At 36.0% G+C, this 23,685-nt stretch overlaps 1 protein-coding gene across 1 annotated transcript in view; it reads right to left on the reverse strand.

Moving 5' to 3' along the window:
- Positions 1–23,685, reverse strand: part of LOC148945959 (uncharacterized) — a 108,418-nt gene that overhangs the window by 76,105 nt on the left and 8,628 nt on the right. Inside the window, exon 2 of the mRNA XM_089097775.1 lies at positions 395–1,434. Coding sequence (XP_088953901.1) covers positions 395–1,427 — 1,033 coding nt within the window. The 5' untranslated portion in view covers positions 1,428–1,434. The remainder of the gene's footprint in view (positions 1–394; positions 1,435–23,685) is intronic.

The following is a 23,685-nucleotide window of genomic DNA, read 5'->3' on the forward strand; positions in this document are numbered from 1 at the left end:
ATTTAACATGTCCCAATCGTAATTTACAATCTTTCAGAGCTTGTAAATAGCTCCAATAAGCCAAAAAAAAAAAATAAACGGCTACGTTTCACAACAAATTTCAAATGCCCATAACTCTTACCTCGAGCATTTACAAAAACCTTTGAAGAAAATATGCTCTGCTTTTCTTATAAAAACCAAACCTTCAAAGATTTACAGAGGTTACCATTTGTAATTCCCATGTCGCTCCTTAGCATCCCATAAAGAGAAAACGAGATTTCCTCCCGCCCATGATCCCTACTGCCACTCCGTTTTCAAGATATTTAGCACTATCAAAACAAAACGGAAATCCTGTAAATTTATAGCCCAAGAAAAGGCACACATATTATTTCAGAAAAAGAAATCACAACCTTACCCTCATTATAGATCACATTTTCCTTTAGTACAGACAGAACTATCTCACGCGGTTCATTTCTAAGGTTATGCCATAATTTCGAAAAATTTCTTTCTCCATTTTCATCCAATCCATTATAAGACATATCCAACAGCTTCTTCACCTTATTATTGTTTTCAAGCACATCCTTCATGTCTACATCACCATTACTAATTTGTTTGGCTGTTCTGTATATTCTTATATAATCATATGCTGTTTTAGGGGAGGAGGAGTTGAATTTTGACTCATTTATTTGCACCTTGGAAGACTGTTCATCTAGACTAGCACTTGAAAGTGGTGAACCTCTTATAGGAGGTTCTGAAGAGGTTCTAATTTTATTTTGTGATGAGATAGCTCCAAAATAGTGCTCATTAATTGGATTCATATCTTTTAATGCAGATTTGTCCAAAGGTGCTGATTTTGGGCTACCTGACACAATATGACAATTACTATCCTTAAAATAAATCTTGTCTACTTCATTCAAGTCTGATGGCGAACTATAAGATGAGTTTTTTATATTTAGTGTATCAGACTCAATAGGAGGGGGCTTAAAAAAATAGTCTTCAATATAATTTTCTTGCCCTGGAGTTTCAAAGATATCTTCATCATTTGACTCTTGAATTACAGGCAAATTTTCTCCATGATCTTCATTTTCATTTTTACTTTTTGATTTTTGAAAAGCAACAGATCCAACAACTATAGAGTCAACACTGGCATTAGCGGATGAAGCCATATCAACACCTCCATTGTTGTCAAATAATTGATTCATACTGTCTAAGCGGATTGAGCCAAAAGATGTCAGATATACTTTTTCTTCAATCATGTCTTGATGGGCTTTTGAACCATCTAAATTTTGTACCTCATCATCATCACATTTAAAACGCTTTTGTCTTCTTAACATTTCTGCTTCTTTCCTTAAACCTGCATACTTTTCATCAAGATCAACTGAATTGCTAGATTTTTGTACCTCTACAGCATTGGTCTCTTCCCAAAAACAAGAGTCTGAATTTTCCATGTTAAACCTTAAAAAAGAAGAATAAATAATAGATGTACAGAAATAATAGATGAAAAAAGTTTATTTTCCATTTCTATGTTCAAAGTTTTACAATTTCCTAAAGACTTTTGTTGGTTAATTACATTAGCAAGTTTTCCTATGAATCTAAGATTAGTAAAAACAGGAATGGTCTTTTGTCACCCGCAAGCCTTACATTAGTAATTTTTCAGACCACACTGCCTTTTCATTTATAACTGAAAAAAAATATACTAATATAGGCAAGATTTTAATAAGACAGTGAAAGTGAAATCACTGTCATATTAAAAATTTTACGTTTTTTAATATATTTTGTTTCAATTATGAGTCGAATTGACATATACTAGATTGATTTGTACACATTCCAGGGCTCCAGTGTCTCATTTAGTGCTCAAAATGCTGCTCTGAGAGGCTCTCTTTTTTACATCATGCAATATGTCTCCTTTCCTAGCTTGTAGAAATGCTCAAAAATAATGATTTTGACCCTGTAGTTGGTGTGCCTGGATTGGAAGACCTATAAAAATCCTCCTTGTTAAAAAAAAGAGAGTTTCTGAAGTTACCAACAGTCACCTTTCATTTTGTTTTTACTTTTCCTACTTTTGCAGAAAGTTGCAATATAAGGTAAAACTATAAAAAACAGGTTATGGCAAGTAATAATTATAAAAAAATAACAGAAACCAATAAGATTGAAAAACAATTTATATGGTGGCCATATCCAGGCATTAGGGGGGCTGCAATGTAATTTTGAAAGTAATGATTATTATATCTTTTTTAGAATGAGCAGTAAATGGGGAAAAAGCCAGGAAATTCATTGTGAAGCACAAAACCACCTCCATTAAACGTGCTTACGGAACTGTTGTTCCAAATCGGGGGCGATACTCCACGAAATCACGTGCTTCTCACGTTATTTACCATGCTGGTGTGTCTCATCTACTTGCCGAGAGTGACATAGATAGGCTGAAATTAATAAGTGCTGTTTTATATACGCAAAATTTCTGTTGTTTATTCCTAAGCAGCACCGAAATTCCCGTCTTGAAAAAATTGGAATTAAGAATCCAGCGAAAGAACGATCAAGAATGCGTGAGAAGTCTGTGATAAAAGTGACACTGAATAGACAACATTTTTCTGCAATAATAACTTAAGTGTTTCTTTTCACCAGTGTATTTAGTTTTTTCCTTTTATTTTTCCTTGCTCCACTATAAACTTTTGTAGATGGTTGGTAAATAAAACATTACCATTATTTATAGAAAATTATTATCATTAGAAAACATTATCATTATTTATTATCATTATTTATAGGTATATAGAAATATACCATATTATTAATATGGTATATTTCTTATTCTTGAAAAAATATTAAAGGAATCTAGCCCAAGTAGTAAGTTATTCAACAACTTAAGGACCAACTTTAATTGGTGTTACAATTGGTCTTTTTTTAAATAATATTCTAAGAGACATTTTTGGTTAAGGCTGCTTATAGGACAGGAATCAGATATGAGAAGGAAAAATATACCAATGTTCTCTAAAAAGATAATATGACGACCATCAGGACACTCTCACAATTTATATTCAAGTCTTCCCCCTGATAGGGCCAGATATAGCATTAGAATCTTTGCAAAAGCATGCTGTATTTTCTGGGCTTGCTATTCTTTGTGAAATTAGAATGTTTTACATTTCTTAACTATAATCAAGGTGAACACACCACTTAATGCATATTTTTATGCTCTTTCTGAATATACGGTACTGATTGCTTCCAGCACAATTATTCCCCCCTCCTCTTATGGAAAACTATTTAGCCCTTGTTATATTTGCTCATTATGTTTTCAATAATTCAACTTTTCTTTCTAATGCGTGTTTAGCATTTGGTGTTAAATTAATAAGAAGAAGAGAGTCAAGTTATTGAAAATACAGTGAGTCAGTGTTATGTCAATACTTTTATTTTTTGCTGAAGTACAAGTACCAAGGACTCCAAGAATTTTCTACTTCAGTATAAAAATTAAGTACTTCCAAATAAAACTCTTATTACTTAAGTAATAAATTAACTGACATAAAAAACCATGCTTCAGTACTTAAGTACTGGGGTTTTACTAATAACAAATAACCCATGAATCACCACTCTAGTAGCGAACTGGCCTGCCATAGCAATAACCACAGCAGCTCTGCTATAATGGTCATGCTATATGTCAGTTTTGGAAGTGCAACAATTGTCATCTGATATCTAAGTCTGAACACATCTGGAAATGTAGCTGTCAGGAGAGACAATACAAAACATTTTCTACTTCAGGTTAGAAAAACATGAACTGTTATAGAACAAAAACACAACACAAAATGTTTTTTCTTTAATTAGGAGACAAAGGAACTGACTGAAAAAACATTTGATTCAAGATTTACTGATCTAGTATATAACAATTTAACTGACTTTATTGCTTGCTCTCTTCAAGACAAGTAGCTTCTGAAACAAAGTATCTCAAGCATATTTTGCTGGGGGGTAAAGTTCCACTACCAACAAAAAACAGTAATTCAGTAGGTACAGATGAAGGAATGCAGTTATATTTCCTGAAAATTGTCATTACCACCGGGTATTCTTTTAAAATGATCAGTTATTTTTGTCTATCAGCTACATACAAAAGAACCTCCACTTCTACATACCGTTAACCCTGTTCGCAATGCCCAGAACTGTGTGCATCTGTTTCTTGGCTACTACATTCTGAGCATTTCTCAGAAAAAGACAAACCAGACAAAGGTGCATTTCTCACCCTCGTCAGCAGTTTTGGAACCTTCAACCTTTCTTTCCTTTTCTATCAACAGTTCAGAATCATGGCTCTTAGTAGAAAACCACTTCAGCTAGATATAAGGAGGACTTGCAGTGGCAATAACATAAACTTTGGTATGAAGACCCTGAGAGCCAATCCAAGATCATGAAAAATCTTTTCTCAAGACCCACAAGCCGAGCATTTGACAATGGCTGGCAAACACTCATTAAATCGCTTATCTTTTAAATTTTCTTTCCCAAAGATTGATAACAGACTAGGTTGTCAGAGGCAACGCTATAGCGTTGCCTATAGTAAAGGCCATACGGCCAAATGTTTTATTATTATTTTTTTTTTTCCCCATAGGCACTTCATATGGAAGAGATCGTCGTAGAACTTCAAAGCGGGCTCATTCGAATGGAAATCGAGAGTTCTAGTGCCCTTTTTAAGGGTCAAAAGTGATTGGAGGGCAACTAGCCCCCCCCGCCCCTTATTCCCCCAAACACATCCAATCAAAATTTTTAGATAGCCATTTTGTTCAGCGTAGTTAATTTCCAGATAAAAATATATTTTTGAGGAGGACACTCCCCCACAACCCTCAAGGCAAGGGTTTTAAGTTATGCCCTGGGTCCATATAAGGTTTTTTTTTATAGAAGGCATTGTCGTAGAAACTTCAAAACAAGCTCATTCGATTAGAAATTCAAATGAATAGTGCCCTTTATGATAGTCGAAAGTGATTGGAGGGCAACTAGCCCCCCCCCCCACGCCCAAGCCATTTTGTTCAGCGTATTTGATTTCCGGATAGAAAGTATGTTTTTGAGGAGGACACTCCCCCAAAACCCTCAGGGCAAGGGTATTAAGCTATGCCCTGGGGCATATAAGGTTTTTATAGAAGGTGTTGTCGTAGAAACTTCAAAAAAAGCTCATTCGATTGGAAATTCAAAGGGCTAGTGCCCTTTTTAATAGTCGAAAGTGTTTGCAGGGCAACTAGCTCTCCCCCCCCCCACGCCCGTCATTCCCCCAAACACACCCAATCAAAATTTTGAGATAGCCATTTTGTTCAGCGTAGTTGATTTCCAGATAGAAAATATGTTTTTGAGGAGGACACTCTCCCACATCCCTCAAGGCAAGGGTTTTAAGTTACACCCTGGGGGCATACAAGGTTTTTATTGAAGGCTTTGTCGCAGAAACTTCAAAAAGGCTCATTCGATTGGAAATTCAAAGGGCTAATGCCCTTTTTAATAGCCAAAAGTGAATTGAGGGCAACTAACCCCCCTCTCACGCCCACCTTTTTCCCAAACATATCCAATCAAAATTTTGAGACAGCCATTTTATGAAACGCAGTTTTAAGTTCTGGAAATTAGGTCTTTGAGGATGACAACTCCCCCCCCAGCCCTCGGGGCAAGGGTTGTAAGTTATGCCCTGGGGGCATATAAAGTTTTGTATACACAACGTTGTCGTAGAAACTTCAGAAAGGCCTCATTCGACTAGAAATTTAAATGCCTAGTTCCCTTTTTAAAAGTCAAAGGTGATTCTAAGGCAACTGACACCCCTTCCATGCCCACCATTTCCCAAAACACAACCTATCAAAATTTTGATATAGCCATTTTGTTCAACGTAGTTGAAAATTCTGGATATTATATATTCGAGCAGGAGACTCCCCCACAGTCTTCAGGGGCAAGGGTTATAAGTTATGCCCTGGGGGCATACATGGTTCTTATGGAAGGAATATTCGTATAGACTTTTGAGACGCCTCCTTTAATTGGAAATTGAAAGTTCTAGTTCACTTTTTAAGCATCAAAAGATATTGGAGGGTAACCAGCTCCCCCCTCCCCACCCCCAAACCCTTTTTTCCCAAATGCATCCTATAAATATTTTAAGATAGCTATTTTGTTAAAAATAGCTCAAAAATCATATAAAAAAATTCCAGTGTCAACACAACCCACCAGGGCCCAAGTGCAGGCGTTGTAAGTTATGCCCTGGGGGCATATATGGGTCTTATGGAAGGGATAGTCGTATTAACTTCAAAGAGGGATCATTTGATTGGAAATTGAAAGTTCTAGTTCACTTTTTAAGAGTCAAAAGAGATTGGAGGGCACCTAGCCCCCCCCCTCCATGCCCTTTTTTCCTCAAACCCAGCCGATAAGACCTTTGAGATAGCTTTTTTAAAATAGTTCAATGAATATATAACTAAAACTCAGGGGTCAACAAAGCCCCCCCCCCGGGCCCGAGGGCAGGTGGTGTAAGTTATGCCCTGGGGAATTATATGGTTCTTATTGAAGGGACGCTCGTAATAAAAATTCAGAGACAGCTCATTTGATTGGAAATTGAAAGTTCTAGTTACGTTTTTTTAGAGTCAAAAGAGATTGGAGGTTAACTAGCCCACCCGCTCCCCCCCACCCCTTTTTCCCCAAATGCATCCGATAAAAATTTTGAGATAGGCATTAAGTTAAATATTTCTCAAAAGTTAGATAACAAAAACTCAGGTGTCGTTACAACCCCCAAGGGCCTGGGGGCAGGCGTTGTAAGTTAAGCCCTGGGGCATATATAGTTCTTATGAAAGGGATGCTCGTATTTCAGAGAGGGCTCATTTGATTCGATATTGAAAGTTTTAATAATCAAAAGAGATCCGAGGGCAGCTAGCCCCCCCCCCCCACGCCTTCTTTTTCAAAATCCATCTGATGAAAATTTTGAGATAGACATCTTGGTAAAAATAGTTCAAAGGTCGGATAAAAAAATCCGGTGTCAATAGAACCCCCAGGGCACAGGAGAAGGCGTTCTAAATTATACCTTAAGGGCATGTATGGTTCTTATGAAAGGGATGCTCGTATAAACTTCATAGAGGGCTCATTTGATTGGAAATTGAAAGTTCTAGTTCACTTTTTAAGAGTTAAGAGAGTTAAACAAGTCCCCCTCCCGCTCTTTCTACCCCAAACCCGTCCGCTACAAATTTTGAGATAGCCAGTGTTTTGGAAATTGTTATAAAATTAGATAACAAAAACGCCCCCCAGAGCCCGGGGGATAGGCGCTGTAAGTGTTGTCTTGGGGGCGTATATGGTTCTTATGAAAGAGATGTTCGTATAAACTTCAGAGGGGGCTCATTTGATTGGAAATTGAAGGTTCTAGTTCAATTTTTAAGAGCCAAAAGATATCCGAGGGCAACTAGTCCCCCCCAGACACCCTTCTTTCCCCAAGCCCATCCAATAAAATTTTTATAAAAGCCATTTCATTAAAAATAGTTCAAAGGTCATGTAAGACAAATTCCTGTGTCAACGGAACCAGCCAGGCCCCGGAGGCAGGCGTTATGAGTAATGCTCGAGGGACATATATAGTTCTTATGGAAGGGATGCCCGTATAAACTTTGGAGAGGGCTCATTTGATTGGATATTGAAAGTCCTTGATCACTTTTTAAGAATCAAAAGAGATGGGAGGGCAACTAGCCCCCCTCCTCCACGTCCTAAATGCATGAGATAAAATTCTGAGATAGGCATTTTGTTAAAAATAGTTCAAAGTTCTGATAATAAAAAACTCTGGTGTTAACACAGCCCTCTAGGGCCAGGGTGTAGGCGTTTTAGGTTATTCCCTGGGGACATATAGGGTTGTTACGGAAAGGATGCTTGTATAACCTTCATAGAGGACTAATTTGATTGGATATTGCTATTTATAAATCACGTTTTAAGAGTCGAAAGTGATTGGGGGGTAGCTAGCCGTACCCCACACTCCATTTATTTTTTCCCAGAGGCACGTCACATGGAAGAGGTCTTCGTATGAACTTTAAAGGGGGATCATTCGATATAAAATCGAGAGTTCGAGTGTCCTTTATAAGAGACAAAAGTAATCGGAAGGTAACTGCCCCCCCCCAAGTCCTTTTCCCCCAACGACATCTCATAAAAATTTGGGGCAGCTTATTTTGTAAATATACTTCAAAGATCATATAGCAAAAACTCCTTTATGATTGTTAATTTTGTTAAAAAAAAGTTCAAAGTTCAGATAAGAAAAACTCCTGTGTCATACAATCCCCCCCCCCCCCAGGACCGGGGCAGACGTTGTAAGTATTGCTCTGGGGGCATATATGGTTTTTATGGAAGGTATGCTCGTATTAACTTCAGAGAGGGTTCATTTGAATGGAAATTAAAGGTTGTAGTTTATTTTATCAGAGTGAAAAAAGATCGGAGGGCAACTAGCCTCTCCCGCCCTCCACGCCTTTGGATGTATCGGATAGATAAACCCAACCGATGAAAATTTGAGGTGACTATTTTGTTAAAAATAGTTCAATCGTCAGATATTAAAACTCCAGGGTCGACACAACCCCCCAGGGCCCAGAAACAGGCGTTGTAAGTTATACTCTAGGGATATATATGGTTCTTATAGAAGGGATACTCGTATAAACTTCAGAGAGGGCTCATATGATTGAAAATAGAAAGTTCTAGTTCACTTTTAAAGAGTCAAAAGAGACAAAGCTTAATCTAGCCCCCCCACGCCCCTTTTCCCCAAATTCATCCAATAAAAATTTTGAGATACCAATTTTGTTAAAAATAGTTCAAACATAAGATAATAAAAACTCTGAGGTTGACACAAACCCATTTTTTTCACTTTGATATTGTTACTTTGATATCAGTTTTGATACTTTGATGAATATTTGATTTTTTTTCAAGTTTGATTTTGAAATAAGGAATTTTTAAAAACTTGAAAGTTTTTGCAATAAAAAACGAACAAAAATTAATTAAAAAAAAAAACTTTCCGAAAAATAAGTTTTTCAAAGAAAAGTAAAGGCCATTTTAAACTTAAGCTCAGCACATACAAATACCTTTTAAAATTAAATCTCAAAACGAACAGAAATTACTATTAAAGTATAAATGAAACCCAAAACGAACAGAAATTAAAATAGACAATCATAGCAAAAACATACTACAAGTAATAATATAAATGAATAAATAGATCTTAAAGCGAGTAATCCTTAGATAGAATATGAATATCAAGCTTAAAACGAAAAAAAATATTTTCCTATTGAAGTATAAATGAAACTTAAAACGGACAGAAATTAAATAAACAATCAATGCAAAAAAACATACAATAGCTATTAATGTAAATTAATCAATAAATCATAAAACGAGCGAAACTTAAATTGAATATGCAAATCAAGCTTGAAACGAACAAAAATCACTACAAACAAGTTTGGGTATGACCTCCTTCTCTCACTGTAAAAGTCTAAAACCTACTGCGTCATTGGCGCTTTACTGAAAACTATATGTGTCTAACAGTCTTGGAAAGTATAAACAATATCAAATGGAATATTTGATCTATAATGATATTAATTGTTTAAAGATCCATCAGTTCAAGAATTGATTTCACTGTAATTGTATTTTTATTTTAAATACTGTAAGAACTGGAAAAGAAAATATTTGTAATACAGTCCGTTTTCAGTTAAGCGCCAATGACGCAGTAGGCTTTTGGTTTTCATTTACAGTTAGGAATGGAGGCAGTATCCAAACACTTATTTGTAGGGAAACTATATTCGTCTTTAACAACTTTAAAAAGAGCTAATAAATTAAACTGAGTATTTGACGTATAATGATATTAATTGCTGAAAGCTCATCAGTTCAAAATTTTACTTTAATTTTAATGTTTATTTTCAATATTAAGTATAAAAGAAAATATTTGTCATAAAATTTGTTTTCAGTAAAGCGCCAATGACACAGTAGGTTTTAGACTTTTACAGTGAGAGAAGGAGGCCATGCCCAAACTCTTGTTTGTGGTGATTTTTGTTCGTTTCAAGCTTGATTTGCATATTCAATTTAAGTTTCACTCGTTTTAAGATCTATTTATTAATTCACATTAATATGTATAGTATGTTTGTTTGCATTGATTGTTTATTTAATTTCTGTTCGTTTCAAAGTTTCATTTATACTTCAATAGACAAATATTCTTTTTTGTTTTAAGCTTGATATTCATATTCAATCTAAGCATTACTCGCTTTAAGATCTATTTATTCATTTATATTATTAATTGTTGTATGTTTTTGCTATGATTGTTTATTTAATTTCTGTTCGTTTTGGGTTTAATTTATTCTGTAATAGTATTTTCTGGTCGTTTTGAGTTTGAATTTAAAAGGTATTTGTATCTGCTGAGCTTAAGTTTAAAATGGCCTTTACTTTTCTTTGAAAAACTTACTTTTCGGAAAGTTTTTTTAATTAATACCATAAAAGCACTTTTCTTCCCCTGAAGGAATATCTTAAGCAACTGCCACTGGTTCTATAATTTTCATCCATTCTCCCAGAAACATATAATACTGAGCACCCTTTCTTTGATTAATGTTGAAAACCTCGTATTTCAAATATGACATAATTATAATATTCATAAATTAGTGTTTATAAGATTTGATTGCAATAAATCAATGCCTGTGGAACATATGACTTGGAGAAAAAGGAACTTGTAACTGAATAGCTAATTTTAAACTACATGTTTTACCTGTTTGAAGTTACAAAAGGTGAGAAAGAAGATAAAGCAAATGAAGCAATTATTATATTTGGAAAGAGAATAAGAATTGAACTGTCTTACTACTAATTAGTTTTGTCATTTTCAAATTCAAACAAGTTCTGAAACTAATTCTTGAGAAAAAGCTGGACATGTTTCATTGTGGGCCATCACATATATGTCTAAACTCAAAAAACAGGTGCCCCATTTAAAAAATTAGATATTCCTATTCTAAGATGGTGGCAATGTGTTACATATAAGCTACCAATCAAGATTTTTGCAGGGGATCATAGTAATTCCCAAAGGGAAAACAACCTCTTTTTCCTTTGACTGGTTAAATTGTTTTAAAAGTAGGCTATAATAGTGTATTTTTAAGCTTTTAGATACATTTTTTAGGTAAAAAAATGTATCAAGAAGTGTATTTGCCTAGTTCCTTGCTAAGTAATAGAAAACTTCAATTTCACTAAAAAATAATCTGCTGAGTATGGTCTTGCTAAAATTGCTGTAAGCATTGGCCTAAAATTACTCTTTTGTACTTCTTAATTCTACACTAAACCATCCTTAACTGAAATATAATGTTACCAAAGAAGTATCTTGTCATCAAAAATGCAGTTTGAAGTTTACATAAATGAGTCACTGTTTCTAAATAATAGAATCCATTGTTAGACAACTCAAATCATTTTGCTATGTCCATTGCTATTCCTTACATTAGAATGAGTGTATATAAATTAGGCTAAAGATTTTTCCAGTAAGGCAAGAGGATGAGGATAATTGTAATGTGTAGTGTTTTATGAATTAATCAATTCATTAACCCAGCAACTATTATAAGAGGGCATAATATAATAAGCATCAAACAATATAACAAGCAAGCCTCAAGCAACATAATAATCAGATATCAACCATCATACCAAGCCAGCATAATATTACTTTCTCTTTCATCCATCATTGAATCCAACAACAGGTACTAATTATGCCATCTCAGGGTATAACAGCACTTCCAACTCTAACTAGGATACAATTATTCCTTAGCATATCTATGAGAAGGCACTAGGCTTGCTTCTTTACAAACTCAAGCTACACAACACTCATGAGCCACTCACTTATATAATTCTTTGACCATAACCCAATCATATAGGCTCACTGCTCATACATCCAAGAGACTATATAGATTATTTACACTACTTTCTTATCTTTCCTTCAAGATTTTTTTTAAGGTTCAATTTCTTTGGCGGCATTATTAGCTTCCTGTATTGTGTTCTGGTCAATGAACCTTCTGCTAAAACATTTTCTTCGGGCGTCAATGGGCTGTTGGTGCCATTGGATAGGGTTTGATTATTGAAGGAGGGATTTCTGGGAGATGTGGTGCTTGGGATTTCTTCCACGTGAGGAGTTGTGTGGTTCACCCCAGGTTCAATGATTGGGTAGTGTATCTCATGTTTGGGGCTCTGTCTCTTGGGTTCCAGTGCTGTTGGTAGGGGGTCAGGGATGGGTTTCTTATTTCTCTGTAAATTCATTCCAGATTCAGCTACTAACTGGAATGATTTGACGCATCCTGCTGGTGCAAGCACCTTGGCTGAGTTCTAATGGCCATCCAGTTCTTTCTGGTACACAACTTCATTGCCTATGTGGAGTTTGTTATGAGGCTTAGCATGTTTGTCAAGTTGGACTTTTTGTCTTGATTGAGCCTGTTTTCTCTTCTGTATACACTTGTTAAGAGGAACAATCTGCTTCTGTAGGTGTTTTCCTGCACAAGGCAAGATTGAGCAAAGCTGGCAGCTCATAAGTAGTTGTGCTGGTGCAACAAAGCCATCTACAGGTGTATTTGGGTATTCAAGGAGCCCCCAGTATGGGTTGTCTCCACTTCCTGTTGCCTTCATGAGTATATCCTTGCAGGTTTGGATAGCAGTTTCTACAAGTCCATTTGATTGGGCATATATAGGGCTAAAAGTTATGTGGATTATGCCCCAGTCTTCTGTGAAATGTTTGAATTTGGAAGATGTGTATTGAATTCTGTTGTCTGAAATAATGATATGGGGAATACCATATCTAGCAAAGTGAATTTTTAACTTGTTAATGACTTCCTTGGATGTCATATTCCTCAGCTTGTCAACTTCAAAGAAGCAGCTGTGGTAATCAACTGTTATTAGGTATTTATCTTCATTTCAGTCAAAGATGTATGAAGCTATCTGCCGCCATGGTAAAACCGGTATTCTTGAATTGATTAGAGGCTTTTTTGCTTATTGTGGCTGTGCTTTTGACATACTGGACAGTTGGCAGTGAGGGTTCCCATGTTGTTATTCATCCTGGACCAGTAAACAAGCATTCTGGCATGTTGTTTGGTCTTCTCTATACCCAGCTGAGATGTATAAAGCTGTTTGAGGATTTTTGGCCACATATCCAAGAGAATGACTCACCCTTGCATATGATTCTGTTGACAAAGGATACCTTCTGCTGAATATTCCAGCATGTGACGAGATCTGTGAGGCACTGTTACCTAGAGCTGGGATATTCACTTTGAATGGTTGTTTTAAGGCGTTAGTCTTTTTTTTTGTTATTCATCCTGGACCAGAAGACAAGCATTCTGGCATGTTGTTTGGTTTTCTCCATACCAAGGTGTGATGTATGAAGCTGCTTGAGGATTTTTCGCTAAATATCCAAGGAAATGCCAATTTTCTTACCCTTGAATATGATTCCACTGACAAAGGATAACTTGTGCTGAATATTCCAGTATATGATGAGATCTGTGAGGCACTGGTTTTCTAAAGCTGGGCCATCCACTTTGAATGGTTGTTTTAAAGTATTAGTCTTTTTTCACTATATAGTCATATTTCTTCAAGCCTTACATTGCTAATAGGAAGGATTCACGTAATTTGATGGATATCTCAATACTCCTGTGAAGCTTCTTGTCAACGTTGGGTAGGTGTAACCTTGATAGGATATCAGTGGCAGGTCAGTGGCACCAATTAGGGGGGAGGGGGTCATGGTACCCCTGAACTTTGAAAATTACCATTCATTTATATTTCACAGCCATTTTCTATCTTAGTTATGAGCTATATTAAACCAGTGAGACTATAACTGGTCGTTTTTATTTTTCGCCCCTGTGCATTGTTTTGCACAGCTATTAAATAGCACTTTTACTTTTTGATGACCTTATTTTGAAATGTCCCGTCTTTCCCACCCTTGTACCACCCTAATTCTACCATTAGGAGACAATCTTGCTTTGAAATGTCTAAGAGCATTTCTACAGTATTTTATTACACAATCTTTGACCAAAAATGGGATTTCTGAGTAGGGTTTATTCAAAACCAAATGTCAGCTGGTCAGTATTTCTTTGTTGTTTATTGTGAATAATTCGTAATAGAACTATGAGTAAAAAGCGACAACAAACTTTGGATTTTTTTATGATGAAAATGCGGAAGAAAAATGAAGAAACTGGCAATAATGACAGCGCTCAAACTGTCGGGTTAGTGGAGATAAATTCCACCACCTGAGACAGTCCTTTGGAAATAAGCAGAAGAATAACTGACTCAGGTCAACATGAAAGTTTGGGCTGCATCCCTGAACCCCTTGTCGGCTCCAGTAGCAGTAGCAGTCAAGAAACTCTCTCAGATATCTCTATGACGCATCACAACAAACCAGCTCAACATATTCTTGAGCGATATCTGGCTTCCACTTCTAACAGTAGGAAATTCAGTGCAAATTACTATAAGACTTATAAATTGATTGAATACTGGAAAAACTAGAATTCCGTGTTTTGTTTTGATTGCCACCATTTTTCTATAGAGATTCTAAGGACTGGAGAAACTGCTGGAAAAAAGGCTTTCATTGAGTCAGGATATTACAAGTGGAAAGACAGTTCTGCTCTATTAAAGCAACATGATGGTTCTGAAAGACACTGGCGTTGTATGTCAGCATGGACAGGATTTAAGACAAATAGTACTGGTACCTCGAGATCTATAGCAAATGTCTTAATTCAATCCAGATCTCAAGAGGTTCAGGAAAATACAGATCATGCGAAGTTCATTTTTTGGGCAATTTGCTTTCTTGGCTGCCAGGGTCTTGCTTTGAGGGGTCATGACAAATCAGAAACATCTGCAAACCAGGGTAACTTGGTTGAATTAATGGAGGGAATGTCTAAAAGCAACGAAAATCTGAAGGCCCAGTCACATAGCTGATATGGTCGCTATTGCAGTCATCAGTACCAAAATGATGCAGTTAAACTGATAGGAAATGCTTTGCACCAAGACATTATTTCAGAAGTAAAATCAGCTAATTACTTTGCTATTCTTGTCGACAAGACAAAAGATGCTTTTAGAAAAGAACAATTAATGATCCTACTCAGGTACATATCAAATGGAAAGGTAGTGGAGTGGCCAATTGGCTGCTATCACATGCACAAATTAGACACCAAGAGCTTATCCACCTCAATTTGTGAAACTATAGAAAAAGTATGGTGTAGATTTGAGGCAGTGTATTGACCAATGTTATGATGGTGCATCCATTGACAGAGTTCAAGCAAAGTTTAGGGAGAAGGTACCTCATGCAGTTTATGTACACTGTCATGCCCACACATTAAACTTGGTTTTGACAGACTGCTTAAAAAAATATTACCAAACTTCTAGAATTTTTCTGTGTGGTGCAAAGACTTTATGCATTTATATCATGCAACAATACTTGACATGAGTTATTTGTGGAATCCCAGTATATTAGCTGGCATAAATTTGGAGCTTGAGGGGACCATCCAGACTTTCTGGTTTTATGCAGTCCACTCTATTTCAAAGGTGAAGGCAAGATTTGATTGTATTGTTGCTGTGCTTGCCATAGTCTTTGATAGTTCCAATGGCAAGGCAGTGTGAGAGGCAAAAGGACTACTGGACAAAATCAGCTTTGCCTCTTTTGTCTCAACTTTGCATATACTGGAAAAATTATTAGTAATTGTAAATTGTTTATCAGAGCAACTTCAATCTGGAAGTTTGTTAATTTATAAGGCACTGGCACTGATTTCTGGGACATATGAGACACTTCAAAAGCCAAGAAATGATAACAAAGGAACAACTTAAGCAAAACATATCTTAATTCTTGGCTTTACACAATATCCAGGAATCAAAATTTCAACAATCTAAAACATGTGCTTGAAGCAAGAGAAGTCAAGCCATTTCCATTTATCTCAAAGAGTTTCTTTCAAACTCAACAACTGGTAAACACAATACCAGTCAGCCAGCTCAATCAGACTCCAGTAAACTTCTGTACTTTCAGGTAATAGACTGTTTCACAAATGAGATGCACCAACATTTCATGCAAAATATGCCTCTGATTAATGCTTTGACCCCTCAAGTTCCAATTTTTTGAACGTTTGAAAGGTGGAAACGTTTCACACAACAACAACAGCAACCGTACAAGAAAATCGAAATATATTTTCTTGATTATTATCGCTTCTAATCAGTAGTTGTACCAAACCTATCCTGCTCAAGTCATCCTCAGGGCTATACTGTGGTGTTTATCCTTCCCATAGTATAGTGCAGACGGTTTTATATCATTTTTTTTCCCTTATTATTTTATTTTTATTTTTGTTTTTAAAGATTTTTCCAATTGGCAATGTTCAGAAGTCCTCCAAAAAAAAACGTACCCCCAGATCCCAAATCAAATTCCATAGTGAAAGATACCCATCCTGGCTGGTCAAGCACATTATCTGAAAGTTCTAATGATGGCTCCGATTCGGAGAATATGACAATGATAACTGTAGGTCCTAATGCAACCATAAATGATGATAATGGGTTTCAAGAGGTCCTCTCTAGAAGCTCTAAAAAAAGGAAAAAATCTCCCCAATTAAAAGCATTTCCCTCTCCCTGCCCAAGATCCTCCCTCCAAAAACTTACGAATTTACCTTAAAATTACTCCCACTACCCCCTTTGAAATAAAATTGATCACTGCAATAAGAGTTGCAATTTTTAAATTGCTAAAATCAATGTTCTCTCTTAACATTAACCGTGATGGATCTCTGCTAATAGCTGTAGAAGATCAGAAATCAGCAGATACAATAATTAACCTTAAATCCCTTCTGAATATCCCAATTATTGCATCTAATTGGAACCCAAAACAATCACCAACAAAAATTGTAGTTTATAATGTTCCCCCAGAGATATCTACTCAGGAGTTAAAAGAAGGCCTCTCAGATAGGGCTGGAAACACAATCCCAGTTGAGGATGTTACCCAACTTGGAAAACCTAACTCTACTGGCCTAAAAACTAGTAGATCCTTCTTATTCACACTAAAGGATAAAATTGATATCCCAGAAAAATTATTCCTATTTGGGCAAATCAAACCACACAAGGAATACAAACCTAAGCCTATTCAGTGTCAGAAGTGTTTCAAACTGGGACACACGACAAACAAATGCAATGAAATTCTCCAAGAGTGTAGTAATTGTAAATCTTTCCATCCTAAAGAGCTGACAACTTGCAAAAACACCCAGCCTACATGCATCAATTGCAAAGGTCCACATGAATCTACAAATAAATCATTATGCCCTGCATACAAGAAAAGAGCTCTAACACTCCAAATATCAACAGAGAAGGCCATCCCACACCCCTTTGCAGCAATGGAAGCAAATGCTGCCCAACAATACCAAATAAAGCCTGTAATGAAACCAACCAAAACCCCCAAGTCAAATGCCCCAAATGCATCTAGCACCCCATATAAAACAACATCTTCTAAGCCCCTAGCTCAAATCCCTATCAGAAGGAATCACCAAGCCAGCAAGCCTTGTTTTCCGGTGAGATGAGGCCAGCCTGGCCCTCCCTCCCAAGAAGAAACAAACCAGAAACACTACCGGGAATCAATCCCTTAACCAACAAACAGGATGCACTACCAAAAATGCAATCCCCAAATATATGCTTATTCATTCTAAACTGTAATGCAGTTCAGGCCATGAACATACATCAACTACAGAAAACAAAAATTATTGCAGAATTGACAAAAATCTACATCCCAGATGATATGCTCATTCAAGCAAAAAAAGATCTTGCTTTACTTTTAACAAAGCTGAACATTGATACACAGTCATATGAAGAATAAATCAACAACACAACATTTATCAATACTCCAATGGAATGTAAGATCACTCACAGAAAATAAGCTAAATGAACTAATATCATTTATGAATAATAATTCCATTAATATTGCTTGCCTCCAGGAAACTCATTTAACCCAAAATCAACAAATTAAGTCTCTGGGATATACTATCCTGAGAAAGGATAGATCTTCAGAGAGGAAAGGAGGTGGTGTAGCTTTATTAGTTAATAATAACATAAAATTTTGTGGCATCAATTTTCCAGATTTCGAAAATGATGTTGATGTAATTGGTATAAGTGTTTGGCTGAATAATTTAAAAACCTACATAATAAGCTTTTATAACCCTAATGGCCAAACTTCAGATGCCAAGGATTTCTTTAATTATATAAATAATTCTAATATGTTAAAAAACATCATTATTTGTGGTGATTTCAATGCCCACAGCCTTTTGTGGGGGAATAAACCAGCAAATAAAGCTGGTAAATTTATTGAGCATATGATTTCAAATAATAATGAATCAGCTGTTGCTACCCCTCCAAACCTAATTACATATTTTAACCCCAAAAGTGCCACATTCTCCACAATTGACCTACAAATTGTGTCTTTAAATTTTTTGAACAAAATTTACATAAATAAAATTGATAGTCTGTGTACAGACCACTTTGCTATAGTTTGCTCCCTAAATGAACCTGCTGAAACTTCTTCTCATACTTCCAAATATATCAACACTAAAGCAAATTGTTCTATTTTAAAAAATAATATAAATTATTAAATTACAAGTTTAACCCAAAGTTCATTCATTTCTAACAAAACAGTTGACACACATGCTGAAGCCTTGACATCTTTACTAATAAATACAGCTAATCATGCTATCCCCAGGACAACACCTAAGAAAACATTCCCTAAACAAATTCCTAAAGCATGGTGGACAAATGAGTGCCTAAATAAATGGAAGATAAAAAAGGCAGCTAGGACAGAATTCATAAAAAAAACAACACCTACTACATATTTAAAAAAATTACAAGCAGAATCTAATCTAAAAAGGACTATAATAGATGCTAAATATAAATACTGGAATAATTTTGCAAATAATCTCTCCAGAGAAACGCATGAGCCAATTATAAATAAAGTCATAAGCCACATGTGGGAAAAAGACTTCTCCCAACCCACTCCTGTATGAGCTTTTACATAATAATACCCATTATGACAACGATATTGAAAAGGCTAACCTATTTGCAACTCTTTTTGTTAATAAGCTAACATCAAACAATCAAAGCAATCTGTCCACAATTCCTATGAACCCTAGTTACCAACCACGCCCCGGATCCGAGTACATAACTAATCCATTTTCAATCCAGGAATTTAATAATGCAATACATCATATTAGGACCAAAACTAGCGGCAGCTATGACAATATACACCCTACATGGATAAAGAATCTCACACCTTCATACAAACAAGAACTGCTAAATTGTTATAATCACGCTTGGGCATCCTCTAGGTTCCCCAATATATGGAAATGTTCGTCCCTCCTACCAATCCTAAAGAAAAATAAACCAAAAGATAACCCTGAGTCTTATAGGCCCATAATGATTACACCTGTGATGGGGAAAATAATGGAGAAAATGATTTATCACAGACTCCTCTGGTTTGTTGAGAAAAAATAACATGATCCCACACACTCAAACTGGATTCAGGAAATACCACTCCTCAACAGATGCTTTCATTTTGCTAACAAATGCAATAAATGAATCTTTCTCAAAAAATAATATCCTAGTGGCAGCTTTCCTTGATTTTGAAGGAGCATATGACAATGTGAACCACCAAATCCTTTTAAATAAACTTGCAAACCTTGGAGTACCTCCCAAGCTAGTATCCTTTATTAAATCCTTCATAGAAGTGCGAAGTTTCATTGTTTGTGTTGGTTCAGACTCTTCACCCCAAAAGACAATATCCAAAGGCCTACCTCAGGGAGCAGTCCTCAGTTGCCTCCTATTTGCCCTATATCTCTGGGACATGAACCTACCCCACACGAATATACAATATGCTGATGATCTGGTGCTATGGTCATCTGGCAACACCTTTCAGATAGCACAGTCAAATCTGCAAAAGTCACTTTTCCAGTTTGAAAAATTCTCTCAACATTCAGATTTACCCATTGCACCCACCAAGTCAAAAATAATCCAATTTCACCGGAAGCTAAACCAAGTTAATGAAAAACTAGCCCTAAATAAAACAACTATTAAATAAGATAATAATATTAATTAAATATGTCTCATGATTTAACAAAAACTTAATTTCCACATCCACATTTCAAACACAATAAAAAAATGATATATAAAAGCAAATATACTAAAAAGACTTCTTTCCACACCCTGGGGTTGTAAGGAGAAAACCTTACTCCAGTTTTATAAATCACATATAAGACCCCATATTGACTATGGGCTCATTGTCTATGGTGCATGTGCAAAGACCCAGATGCAAAAAATTGAAACAACACAAAATGATATAATACGTCTCATATTTGGTCTTAGGAAACCCACAAGCACCAAGTTTCTGCTTATGGAGAGTGGATTAACAACAATAAGGGAGAGACGTAGCTTTCTCTTGATAAAACATCTTACAAAAATTGAATCAAATAGCTCACACACATTACATAATTGGTTAAGAAATCCAGCCATGTATAGAGGTATTGCAGATGAGTATGCTAATATTCAAAAGAAGTTCCCTGTACCAGCAAAGTCTATTGCACCTACTTTCCCCCAATCCCCTCCATGGAATTGGTCATCTCCCAGAATAAATACTGAATTTTCAAAATGGAATAAAGATTTAACCCCCATTGCTTTTGTTCAGAAAAAATTTGTAGAACTTAATGCAATTGCCTATAAAAATCACTTCCAAATATTTGTTGATGGGTCAAAAATGAATGAGAAGGTTGCAAGTGGTGTTTTCCTTCCTCACCTGAAAATTGCAATGGGTGAGAGATTATTTAATAATTTATCTATAATGTCTGCTGAGTTAAATGCCATAATCATGGCATTAGAACACCTTAAGCAAAACCAATCTTTGATTGAAAATTCGAATAATATTATCATTTATTCTGACTCTTTATCAAGCCTTGAGTTGCTGGCCTCAGCTCCTCAATATAAGTTGGACATTGACACTTATCATTGTCTCAGTATTATTGATAATCTTGCTTCAAGTGGCATAAAAACTTACTTTCAGTACATTCCTAGCCACTCTGGCATAAGTGGTAATCATCAGGTTGATGAAATAGCAAAAAATGCTATAAATATTGACCAGCCAAGTGGGAGACCAATCCCAATTAGAGATATTTACCGATGGAGGCTATCAGATATTAATTTTAATAAGATTAATCCTATCCTTTCCCCCTTTCCCAATAAGTATCTTTCTAAAATTTATCATAGAATTCGTTCTGGAACAAATGGACTAAATTTCCTTGCATTCTCATATAAGCTTTCTAATTCAAGTGGTTCAATTCCCCTGTCCCCTCTTTGCAGGCATTGTAATATGAATAATGAAACAATTGACCATTGCCTATTTGAATGTAATATGCTGACGTCTGCACAACATACCTTGCTTTCTAAACTGTTAAAATACTTCAAACACCACAAAATCCCACTATCAGCCAAGAGCCTAGCCAACTATACCTGCACACAGAGTATAGAAATCGACATCTATCATCTTATATTTGAACTCCTAGAGTCGAAAGATCTGCTGAAAGATATCTGAATATATCTAATAAATATGAGGCAATCAAGCCAGTAGCTCTGTAGCCCACAGAGTGAAGCAAAAGTAAAAGGGCTAAATAGTGTTACTGAAAAGCCCGCCTGCTGTTAAATAGAAGAAGGAAGGAAAGGTTTATGTGTCATTATCAAGGGATTCTTGATGCCAATGACCATGCCATAGTATCCCAGCAAAGCTGCATCTGTCAAAAGTGATATTTCAAACATCGATCTTCTTTGAGCTATCAAAATCTTATCCAACCTCCTAGTTGCATATTCTGCAGTGCTAAAAGTGATGAAGCTAGTTGCTACTTTGCCTGTGACCACTACCAGCAATGAACAATTCTTCTCAGCATTAGGGCATGTGAAGGACTCTGCAATCAATGATGGGAAACAACAGACTCAGTGATCTCATGATAATGGCTGTTGAAAAGCAGGAGGTAAGGAAACTGGATTTGGATAGATTAGTTGACAATTTTGCCAAGCAGCAAAGTCGCCACTAACCCCTATTTTAGGTATGTTTGCTCAATTTTTTTTTTGGAATCTTCATTAAAAAAAATTAAAACACAAAATCCTCCCCCCCCCCCTACATTTTTGTGAATTGGCACCACTGTGCCAGATTGGTAGATAAACTCTAGGTCATATGGTTGATTCTGCAGCATCATTTGCTGAGCCCTGGCTGGTGCTTTCTGAAGTGGATTTCTAAGTATAGTTTCCAAAGGATGATGGTTGGTTTTCACTTTTACATGCACACCATAAATGAAATGAAAAAGTATTTACAGCCAAAAACAATTGCACAAAGTACCTTTTCTAGCTGTGAGTGTTTTTGCTTAGCTTTGCTCAGTGCACATGATGCATAAGCAAGAACCTTTCCTTTTCATGAAATACATGCCCCCAGACCATGGGATAAAGTATCAACTGTAAGATCAAGGGGCTTTCATGAATAGTCAAAGTATGCAAGATTGGAGACAATTGAGTATTTTATGTATTCTAAGACTAAATCATTCTGATTAGTCCAATTGAATTCTATAGACTCACTGAGGTTGTGCAGAATATTGTTCTTTGTTGATTGATTAGGGATGTATTTTGCAAGGTAATTTAACATGCCAAAGAGTATTGCAAGTTCTTCTGAATTAGATGGCTAATGCATGTTGCTAATGGCTTTCAGTTTATTGAGATATGGCTGCAACCCATGTTCACTAATGATGGGTCCAAAATATGTTACACTTGTAAGTCACAAATAGAATTTTTCCTTGTTGAATTTAATGCCTCTTTCTCTATCAACTATGGCTACCAATCTCTTGCTGTGTTCCAAAAGAGTCAAGCCAAATATGAGAAGATCCCCAACGATGACAGCAAAGTCCCTTCAAAGCTTTCCCCATTTGTCTTGAGCTGATATAATACCAAGTGGCATGCACTTGAAATGGTATTTCTTATAGATGGTGTTTAATATGGTGAGGCCTGCTGACGAATCATCTAGAACTAGTGACCAATAACCTGACCTTACATCTAATTTGCTTAGACACTTAACTCCATGCAATTTGGATGTCACATCATCCAAAGAAGGAACAGGGAATAAAGGTCTTTTGGTTGATTTGTTCAAGTCAATAGGATCTATACATATCTGGAGGCTGCCATCTTTTTTTTTCATGGCTACCATTGAGTTAACCCAGCTTGTAGGCTTGGACACTCTTTCAACACTTCCTTTACTTTCCATTTGGTTGTTCTGTTTCAAGCTTTCCATGAAGGGAGCATGGGATTTTCCTAGCTGGATAGGCTATAGGGACAATGCCATCTTTTACACATATATTGCATTCTCTACTGAGTTTTCCTATTCCTTTAAAGATATCTTCATAGTTGCTGATTATGACCATTATCTTCATATCTTTCTTATGAATAGATTCATTGTTTTTGTTAATATTCAATGCCAGTTTTACTATATTCAGATCAATACTGGAGCAAAATCCAAGGATTGGCACTGCATAACTTCTACAAAAATCAAGGTAAAACTTTCTGGAATGCTGCATTTATGTCAGCAACTGAGCTGGCATACACCTTGAACAGGAATATTTGATCCACAGTAGCTAGTTAGCTTTTGGCCTGTTTGTCGCAGCAGTGGGGGATCTGACAGAGAATCAAAAGAACTTGGCAGGTAAATGTTAGCTTCTGCTCCCTTATTATTGCTTATTTCTTAACATTATA

The sequence above is a fragment of the Artemia sp. Qi Xiang Cuo genome, chromosome 12, assembly GCF_049724085.1.
Source record: "Artemia sp. Qi Xiang Cuo chromosome 12, ASM4972408v1, whole genome shotgun sequence".
NCBI classification, from domain to species: Eukaryota; Metazoa; Arthropoda; class Branchiopoda; order Anostraca; family Artemiidae; genus Artemia; species Artemia sp. Qi Xiang Cuo.